This window comes from Nematolebias whitei, chromosome 16 (genome assembly GCF_014905685.2).
Source record: "Nematolebias whitei isolate Nwh7 chromosome 16, NemWhi1, whole genome shotgun sequence".
Taxonomy (NCBI): Eukaryota; Metazoa; Chordata; class Actinopteri; order Cyprinodontiformes; family Rivulidae; genus Nematolebias; species Nematolebias whitei.
In genome coordinates this window covers 16,066,758-16,077,635 of record NC_056513.1, presented here as the reverse complement: position 1 = coordinate 16,077,635, position 10,878 = coordinate 16,066,758, and the positions used below count along the sequence as shown (strand labels likewise).

General features: G+C 39.7%; 1 protein-coding gene across 1 annotated transcript in view; it reads right to left on the bottom strand.

The window, feature by feature from the left end:
• The window catches only part of LOC119423127 (protein sidekick-1), a 245,370-nt gene that overhangs the window by 173,612 nt on the left and 60,880 nt on the right, over window positions 1-10,878 (bottom strand). Inside the window, exon 6 of the mRNA XM_037690537.1 lies at window positions 5,889-6,022. Within this exon, the coding sequence (XP_037546465.1) occupies window positions 5,889-6,022 (134 nt within the window). The remainder of the gene's footprint in view (window positions 1-5,888; window positions 6,023-10,878) is intronic.

Sequence of the window (10,878 nt, the reverse complement as noted above, 5' to 3'; positions counted from 1 at the left end):
GAGGGGTTGTCGTCGTGGTACGCAACCATCCTTGGTGTGTCAATTTGAACATGGTTTTCGCCGTGCCAATTGCCAACATTTACGACGTCCCTGAGTCTATATATGCCGTTTGAGGGAATTATCGGTAGGTTGATAATGAACGCCATTTCAAATGTTTTGTGATTGACGTAGATTGGGATTGCGCTACCGAGAGTGTAAGCCAGGTGTGCCTGTGTTTGCGTAACTTTTTCGTGCGTAGCGGAGCTGAGGATGTCGTTCACCATCTGTAGAGAGACTAGATACGGTGGGATCCTACCGGTGGCTAGTGTATCTACCGACGAACTGATATCTCTAAGCATGTCAGCAAAAATCCTATCCATTAGGTGTGCGACAGCGTAATCCGCTTCAACCTTAAGGGCTAACTCATTTACCGCTATTACGAGGGCTTTGATCTCTTGGGTGGCACCCAAGAGGGTGAAGATTACCAGGAGTGGTACCATCATTGTCCTATGGAAGCACAAAGAGGTAGGTCTTAGCTTCGTGGTGGTCAAGGGTAGGTCCTGTGAATTTAAACTATGGTTAAGTTTATTATCCATTAGTTATCTTCTGCTTGGATGACCCTTATTCCCACGAGGTCAGATTTTGTGAGATCTTTGTCTCCTGAGGAGTTATTGCACGCCTTGTGTTGTTTAACCTGGTTTCGATGTACCCATTTAACAGTTGGTTCTTTTTGGCCTTTACTGATTTTTATCTGGTAGATAATTGGAGACACTTTGTCGATTATCAGATAGGGTCCAGTCCATCTGGGCATCAGCTTACGGGCGAGAGTTCCGGTCCCGGACTCTCTTCTCCCAGTTTTGGGTGCAAACGTGTAGTACCAGACCCTGTCTCCCACTTGGAGTTCCTCGTGAGAGGCCTTTTGGTCGTAGTACGCTTTGCGTCCTTCAGCTGATTTTTCCAGGTTTTTCTGTGCGAAAGCAAAAGTGTTTTTAAGGTGTCTTTCCAAGTCTTTCATGTATTGTTGTGTGGTGTAGGCTGTTGCCATGGCAGCATCGCCTGGTTGGTACAACAGGTGCAGAGGGAGAGTCATTTGTCGACCCGTCATCATCTCGAAAGGAGCGATGCCAGTCGACGTGTGTGGAGTGGCCCTTATGGCCATGAGGACCAGAGGGAGTTTCACGTCCCAGTCCTTGTGGTTTGCGGCTACGTATTTTTTCAAAATACTCACCACAGTCCTGTTTGCTCTCTCAACCTGGCCTGAAGCCTGTGGGTGGTAGCCAATATGGAAGTTGGCTTTGACGCCTAGCGTCTTCCACAGTTCCTTCATTACTTCACCTGTGAAGTGTGTACCTTGGTCTGAGTTCACCCTAAGGGGAAGTCCAAACCTTGAAAATACATGATTCATTAACAACATAGCAGTGGTTTGTGCTGTGTCATTAGGGGCTGGTAGACATTCTACCCATTTGGTAAACGCGCAGGTTACCGTGAGAAAATATTTATTTCCTCTAGAGGTCTTAGTGAGTGGTCCGACCCAGTCAATCTGGAGGTCCGACCATGGAAATGCAATGCCTCTACTATGCAGTGGTGCTCTGTGAAGTGGTCTGGATGGTTGAAACTGGCCACAGATCAGGCACCCTTTTATGTAGTCTTTGACATCCTTTTTCATTCCAGGCCAATAAGCAATCTGTTTCAATGCTTTCAGCGTGGCATTGTCACCCTTATGTCCTGCGGACGGAAGGTCATGTGCATGGACTAACATCACCCCCCTGTGGTCATGGGGGACCACGAACACTGGTGAGGACGTCCGTCCATGAGCAAAAGTTAGGATGCCTTTAACTAGTTTCAGCTGTTTGCGCAGCTGAAAGAGGACTTTAAGGTCTGGATTGGAATCCAGCTCGTCTTTCGATGGAGTGTATTTGTCTGGGTCAGTCAGATACAACATCATCGAGTTAATTGCAGGATCCAACATTTTTTTTTAGTACCGTATTTTTCAGCCTATAAGTCACATTTCGTTTTGCATAATTTACATGCCCTGCGACTTATAGGCCAAAGTGACATATTTATGGATTTTTTTTCCCATATTTATAAACCTTTTTTTTGGCTGAAATATGACTGTTTTCATTTATTCTGACTGAAAAAAACAAAACAACTGTTGAACAGTACCATTTTTTGCCACTAGATAGAAGCAGAGTAGTAATAACAGTAATGCATGTTGTATCATGTAATGGGTAAACGTGGCACGTTCGTGCACGAACGTGCACGCTCCAGCTGCCACCATTTGGTAGCCCATTGATTTTTGGCACAACACCGGCCCACATGTCCAGGCTGTCAGCAGTGACGTGTAACAAACACGAAGCGTCAGTAATGACACATAATACATGGGACGTATACAGCAAAGTGACATATTTATGGATTTTTCCACTTTTTTAGACATATTTGAACTGATTCGACTTACAGGACAGTGAAAAATATGGTAAACATTTGCAGATCTCCTTACACTTATAGGCCAACTATACAAGTATAAGCCAGTTGTACAATACACTAAGTACACATAAAACATTGAGGTGTCCTGTGTTATTGATGTTGCATGTACACACATTTTCACCTGCTGTCAAACACCAGCCAACTAGCCATTAAACTGTTGTAACTTTCAAAGAACAGACTGATTAAAAAACACATCTGTCGCTTATACATTATTTTTTATTTCCTTATTCATCATTTATCTTATTGTTTTGTCCCCCGTTTTTTTATTTAATTCCTTGTTCCTTTTTTCCACCTAGTCTAACAGCAAAAAGTAGAAAAAAAAACCCACTTTACTCAACCATGGATATTTTTTCAGGAAATGTTTGTTGTAACACACACACACACACACACACACACACACACACACACACACACACAAAACTAAAACAAACACACACCACACAGATGTTTATGGCCCAGGACTGATCAGTGAAGCCTAACTATACCCTTAACATTCCTAAAAATGCCCAGGGGAGCACTTCACGCTGACAGCTGTAACAAGGTGCTGTGTCTATATTTATGGGATTGTGTGTGTTTCTGTATGTGTACATTTGTTAGCCAGGATGCCAAAGGATACAACCCCGTAAAGAGAATCTAATTAAAACACTATACAGCCACAAGGGAAAGAGTGCCCCCCTCCCAGAACCCACCCTCCGTTTCACTCTCGTTTAACTATAGTGAGCGCTTCAGCTGAAGGACCGTTAGACAGTGGAGTCAATCCTCGAGCCTCCGAGGGGAACAGATAGAGAGACGCACAGAGAATTAAAGTGATTCTCCAAGAGTGAAGTGGAAAACAAAACGACCAGACAGAAGCAAGGACGCACACTCGGGCTCAAATTTAGACTGCAAATTTTCAAATATCCTTGACTAAGGTGGATTTTCTCTAAAATAAGCACAAAGTTGTTTGTCAATAACAACTTGGATTACCTCATTGACTAAGATCTGGGATAAAGTTATTTTTTATCCGTTACTTTTTCAAAGAAAAAAGTCTGTTAAAAATGCAAGCAGAAGTGCTCTTCCTGAAGAAACAGACACACTGAAGTCTATAACAACAACATGGACCAAACACTATGAAGTGTAACAATATGTGCATTTGTGCCAAACTTTCACAATACAGGTGTCAGTATTTGGTTAGTGCAATAAGACAAAGAATAAGTTAGTCAAATACTTACAAGACAGTATATACCAAAAGTTTTGTTTCAATTGCTTTTGGAAAGTGCCAAAACAGAAAAGGAAAATACAATTCAACTCTTTCTACACCAAAACAAACCAAAAATGTCTTATTTAGATGTCACAAGCATCTTAAAAACCTGCAGGTTTTGTTACAAATCAGCACTGTGAATCTGAGGGTTTGGCAGTAATCTAAAAATAGCATTTGACCTTGTTTGTTTTACCTGACGTATCAAACGCATACCAAACTGTGGTACCTACCAAACCATGACTAATGCATACTGTCACACCTATACCAACCCATTTAAAAATTAGCTCTTCTTACGAAACACCTCAGTTCCTTCATGGTCCATCATTTGCTCAACCTGACGGTTTGAATTATCGCCACCTTTTGGACTTGAGTGTGAATCTACAGACCTGTAATTGAAACGCAGTGGCATAGCTGGCACTACATTATGTATACAAGTCTGTGTGTGTTGACAAAATCTTAATGGCTTGAAAACTATGTTGAAGCTTTTAAGCAGTGCCTGATGTGACTTCATTGTGCACCGACATCACAGTCCTTACAAAACCTCCAAGTCTGCACCAGCAGAGGAGATGGAGTCAATGTTTCACTTTAAACAATAATGTTGTAACAAAGCTGCAATGGTGAAAATTACAGGGCCAAGTCACCTCTGTTGTGTTTGAAGTCATTCTTCACAATGATGACTTGTTCAGGCCAATTGGTCACAAAAAATTGTCAAATATTGTAGCAATTGTTTTTGAAAGTATAAATATTTGTGGTACATCACTTATTTATATCAGTCAGCGCTCACTGATCATGTTTATTTCTAGTTAAACAAACAGCTGAGCGGTAATGTTAGTTTTATAAATTCCTCTTTCTGCTCTATTTTATTTGCAAGTGTTGATTCTTGGAGTTGATTTTTACTTAAGTTATCAATAATTCAAGCATCTAATCAGCCTCAGCTCAATCCGATTTATTCAGTTTGGGGCCAAATCAAACCAGAAGTTGTCTCAGGGCACTACACAGAAAGAGTAAACAAGTTCAACTGAAGCCCAATTAAACAGAGTTCATTTCTACTCTAAGGTTCAGGACTTTCAATATCTGAACTACTTAGATTTACAAACAACACTGGGTGGAATGCCCCGTCCAGGTCATGGGGGAGACTGCCCCAGGCGGAGGAGTTCAAGTCTCTGGATGTCTGTCTCACAAGTGAGAGAGTGGAGAGGGAGATGGATCGAAGGATTGGGGCCTCATCCTCAGTAATGAGAGTGTAGCTTTGGTCAGTCATGGTGAAGAAAAAACTGAGACAAAAGACAAAGCTCTAGATTTAATGGTCTGTCTACATTCTGACCCTCAATTATGGTCATGAAGTTTGGATCATGACTGAAAGAACGAGATCCTGGATACAAGTGGCCAAAATACGCTTCCTTCGTAAGGTGGTCAGGATCAGCCTTGTACATAGGGTGAGGAGTGTTGTCATCTGGAGTGAGGTTGGAGTAGAGCTGCTGCTCATCCACATCAAAAAGAGACAGTTATGTTGGTTTGGGCATCTGATTAAGATGCCTCCCTTTAGAGGTTCTCTGGGCATGTCCCACTGGTGGGAGGCCCCGGGGAAGAACCAGAAGTCGCTGGAGGGATGGTGTCTCTTCTCTAGCCTGGAAACGCCTCGGGGTTCCCCAGAACAAGCTGGAACGTGTTGCTGGAGAGAAGGATATCTAGGGTTCTCTACTGGACCTATTGCCTCTGCGACCCGACACAGATAAGCAGTAGAAGATGGATGGATGGACGGACTGTGTGCTCCATTTAGATACTGTTCTAATTTGTCAGAAATGTCATATTTTCAGCTTCTGTCTTTACTGCAGGCTGTCAAAAAGCATTAAACTGTCACTAAAAAAACTTTTATTGGATGTATGCGTCTTTTATTTTGTGTTTAAGTGAACGTGATAAAGTTTAGACCAATTAAAAAATACAGAACCTCAAATCTTGCAATAACAAAAACAACATTGTTAAAGTCCTTAAAAATAAACAGCAGCAATAAAACCCAATGAAATGAACCCAAATTTTGATCAGCAGCAGATTCTTGGAAAATAAATCTTTACCTCTTTGAGGCACTGAAACATGTGGAAACTAATTCAGATGTTGTCAGCACTCACTGAGCAGTTTGGTTGAAGTTACAGTACACATTTTATTTCAAGTCAAAAAGTTTATTTACCTGAGATGCTCAGGTAGACAGCGGGGCTTGTCGCATTCTCCCCTGTCAACTCGTTGACCGCCTCCACATGGTAACGTCCTGCATCTGTTGCAGTGGTTGCCAGGACAACAAGCTGATTGTCCAAAGTGATTGCCCTGTGGAACACAAATAAGATACACGGTCAACATGGGTCTACAAAAACCATAGCATCCCAAAGAAAAACAATGCTGTTCCATCTCTGACAAGAACTGTGCTCAAAGACTCTGTCAAGAGAAGAGTATTTGTTACATGGATGATTCAGAATTCATAAGGGGCAAAGGAAACAGTGAATACAAGCATCAAAAAGGAAAGAGGATTCAGAGAGCTTAAATAAATCTCTCCTCCTGTCTCAGATTGATAGTTGGCTTGTTTTGTGTATCTTCTTTGGATCTTTGGTTGCTCTTTTTTGTGTGTTGTTCTCTGCTCTTCCATTTTACACTGATCCATCCTCTTTTTCTGATGTACAAACAACAATCAATATGGCACAAACACGAACTGCACTGCAGCACAAATAGACAAAATCACAAATGTACAAAGCCTAAAATTGGTCCCACTTAAGCTCACAGAGGTAAGAAACCCTCACTTTTACAAGCTGATTTGAAGTTGCTGTTTCTTTTCAGGTAAGCATAACAGCAAGAGTACCTTTGGAAGAAGATCACATGGGAGAGGTGGTGCTGAGGAAAGTTGAGGACAAAAATATAAATTTGTAGCGTTTAGATTTTCGTGTTTTTGAACTAGTGTTTCTGACAACAGATACCGGCAGGCAGGAACCACGAGATGTTTTCAGTATTGCTACTTGAGTTTTCAGCATGTAACTGAATGGTGTGTGTCTTTAATATTCTAACAGGTAAGCCTCACTGAAACTAAATCAATATGACCAAAGGGAGAATAAAGCCATATTAAATTGAGATGTCTGTCTTTTATACTTACAGACTTTGTTGAAGTCTGTGCTTTCTACCACACATATACTGCATGCTGTGTTCACACTCCAGCGCCCTTTGAGGCGTACTCTTTAAGCTACATAAAGTTAATATCATTAAACAGTGGACAATGGCTGCTTAAATAGACTTTTATGTAGAAAAGACTTGCACTTGCATTTGCATAGATATTGTAATACAAGTCAGCAGAGGGCCAAGTGGCACACAAAACTGAAATATCACCAAGATATGACACAATAATATACCCCATAAGAAATTTTAATATCTTTGGCAACACATTAAATCTTAAAATCATTAAATGTGTTCATGTACGGTAAATTACAATGACATCTTGCATGTTGCTCTTTAACTTAGATAGAATTTGGCACCACTTCTCATCACATGCTCATATGTAAGAAGTAACTGGCACAACATTGTGGAGCATAACTAGTATGATTAAAAGCACACAGCTTAATTATAGCTATGTCCACGTATAAAATAAAACATGACAGTCCTTTACCATCTAACCAGAGACAACGGTATCATAAGGCAACAAATGAAGATGGGAACTGCTAAGTGAAATATCCATGAAAAGAGGAGAATAAAGGACAAGAAAGAAGATGAGTGCCGCAGATAAAGTGAGGCTGTTCAACACTACTTCTATAAACACACTAACATACACAGAGAATTCCTCAGGTCTTATGTTGTTCCTGTGATTTCCCAGGACAACATCCACATGTGCCAATGTCTCAACCTTCTGTAATGACACTCTGTTTGTGTGAGTGTATGGTTTATTTATTTTTTTTGTGTATGTGTGTGTGTGCACCTCATGTGCAAGGTTTCCATTACCTCCACCAGGATAAAACAAAGGCCTTCTCCACTTTGGACTATTTTCTAATGTGAAGGATGGATTCTGCATCTTTAACAAGGTCTGTAATGCAATTTACATATTTTAAGTTCATTAACTGCAGTGACCCACAGATATGATCACATCTGTTTCAGCCAAAGTGTGCTGATTAATAGTAAAGTCATGCTCCCACATCTCTACAATGTCTGAGTAAGAGTGAGAGGTTCAAGAGAATCCAAACCAGCATGTTATCATTTAGAACCAAAGGCTCTCAGTGGGGAGACAAACTTGTGTAAAGTAAGACCAATTAAGACAGCAAGTTGACATCTGATTATTTATTCTTGTAAGAACTTTGTTTATTTAGATATGCATATCAGATGTAGTAATTCCATCTAACCATCCATCCATTATCTTTACTCGCTTCTTCCTTTTGGGGTCGCGGGGGTCACTGGTTCCCATGTTCAGCAGTCCCTGTGCGAGAGGCGGGCCTGGACAGGTCGCAAGTCCATCACAGGGACACATAGAGACAAACGAGACAAACAACCATTCACTCTCTCACTTATACAGTTCCTAGGGACAATTTAGAGTTACCAATAGGGGTGTAAATCACCAGCTTTACCACGATACGATATGTTTGACGATACAATTTTTTTCGATATCACAAAGTCTGTCACGATACGATTCTATCCGATTCACAAGTCTGCAATTGATATATTGCGATATCAAATGCCCATCCCATTACATATAAATAAATGTACAAAAACAAATCAAATATGATTTAACCATTTTATTTATGTCATTAAAGGCACCATGCATATAAATTAAAAAAAACTTTTTTCTTATTTAATGAAAAAATAAAAATAAATGACCTGTTCAGTACAGTCTCACATTTCTCATGTTAAAGTGCATTTTTTAAACCAGTTAACTTAAAAGTGCTCTGATTACCTTTCAGTTATAAAGAAACAAAAATAGATATTGAGCTTACGTAACATGGCTATCAATGCCGTGTTTCTTCTTCAGGTGAGCGGCCAAATTTGTTTTGTTTCCTGAGTATTTGAACTCACACTGGCACCTGTTGCATACAACATGAGTTTTGTCTGTTGAGCCGTCTTTCTGTTGGAATCAAAAATATTTCCAGTCAATTTAAATCCAGCAGGACAGTGAATTTCATTATCTGTGTTTTCTACCACGTCTGCCATGTTGCTGCGGCAGCCGCAGAGCGCATCCGCGCACGGAAATGGTGACACAGATGTGCCTTGGGAATTTCAAAATAAAAGTGTATTTTAAAGATGACGATATGAAGCGATGTTTAAGTTTTGTCAAAATATAATTGAATCATTAATCATTTAATCAATATATTGATTTAAATCGATGTATTGTTACACCCCCTGTTACCAATCAGCCTTACATGCATGCTTTTGGTATGCGAGAAGAAACTGGAGTACCCAGAGAAAACCCACACAGGCACAGACAGTAATTTCTTGTTTAAAAAAAAAAAAGTTCTGACACAAGTTCTTTTTTTATCTTTCCAAATCAAAAAATGCTTTGCAATCTAACATTAGAAGACCTTAAATTAATTAAAATTTATGGGTGGTAAAAAGTCTTTGTTTTGATCCAAGTAGCTGGTAGCCTAAGGTTCCAAGTGTTACAAACATGAGACTTTTTATAGTAAGTGTGCAACGGTATTGGGGTTTCATATAAAAACATTCAACATGTGGCTCCTAACATTTAATTAAACTGAAAAAAGTCCTAAATTTAATTAAACACAGACTCGTTTGTTAAACTCTGCATGAGTATCCAAGCTTATGTGTGTGCACATGTATGAGATGGTTTTTCCCAGGGCAGAAAAAAATTAAATATAACTTTTTTTTTTTTTTTCAGTTCATTCCTCCCTTTATCTCATACCACTTTAGGAAAGAAAAAAACAGCTTCTTTGACTCATTCCCTCAAATTCTATTTTCTATTCTCACTAGATTACTGTCTGTACCATTCTCCATTTTTTTATGCCTTTCCATCACTATCCTTCCTGCTTATTTCTTACTGTCCTACCCTACCTTCTCCTCCCAAATGATTTTGTCTTTTTTTTCTGAACTAAAGCATCAAACCCAATTGGTCTTTCATTTGAGTGCCTGGCTGCAAGTCTAAAAAAAACACTCATGAGTCTCTGCAACACAACATTGACTGTTGAACAAACACATACACACATCCTGTGTAAGCCAAAAGCTAATTAGTACACACATGTCACAGGCCACAGGATGGGTGAGTTAGAATCTGTGTAAATGTGCGGTTTCATATTTAAATGTGTGGTTTCATATTTTAATGTGTGTCCATCAAGTCTGAAGATTGACTGTCTTGCCAACAGTGCCCGCCCCATCCCAGTCTGCTCTCCTCCTCTATCTCTGATAGGCAGCTTGCCACCTTCTTAAACCCAAACCACTCGGACACACAGAGGCTTAGATTGCAGAAGTGCATTCGCCAGGGCAGAAGGAGACATCCTCTTCTGTAAACTCAGTCCAGACAGCAGGCTCTTTGGCAGCCTCATCTCTAAACCAAGAACTGGCCTGTTACTTGCACGTTACAAAGCAAACATACACCTTGTCCTCACACAGAGACCATTCATTGAGCCTTAAAACCGTTGTAAGATGATGTTTACCTTGTTGTTAGTCAGAGGAAAAGTGAATGCTTTCTTTGAGAAACATATTAATGGGTAACATTTACAGGTAGATGTGTGTGTTGAATGCTACATTATGTGAGTGTCTGCGGACTTGTACAAATAATATTGCTTGAATGTCTTTTGAGTTAGGTATTTTGTTATTAAAACGTCACATTCGGTTGTAGTGTTCTGGATATTTTCTTTAAACATTCCTTTCCTCAAAAACTACCTGTCAGTTTGAGTTGTGGCGCTGTTCTCTTTCCTGTAGTAATTGGTAACTATAAAACTCTGCTGCAGAAAGAGTGCTGGTCTGAATGGAAATTAATTGAGTGTATACAGTATATAGTGTTTGAGTATTAGTATATAGTATATTGAGTATTAGTATATAGTATATTGAGTATGAGTATATAGTATATTGAGTATGAGTATATAGTATATTGAGTGTATGAATATATATATATATATGTATCTATATAGAAGAGCTGTTTCATGTCATCGTCTATATATCTATATATATATATCATATCACAAAATCCTACACACACAGTCCGGGAC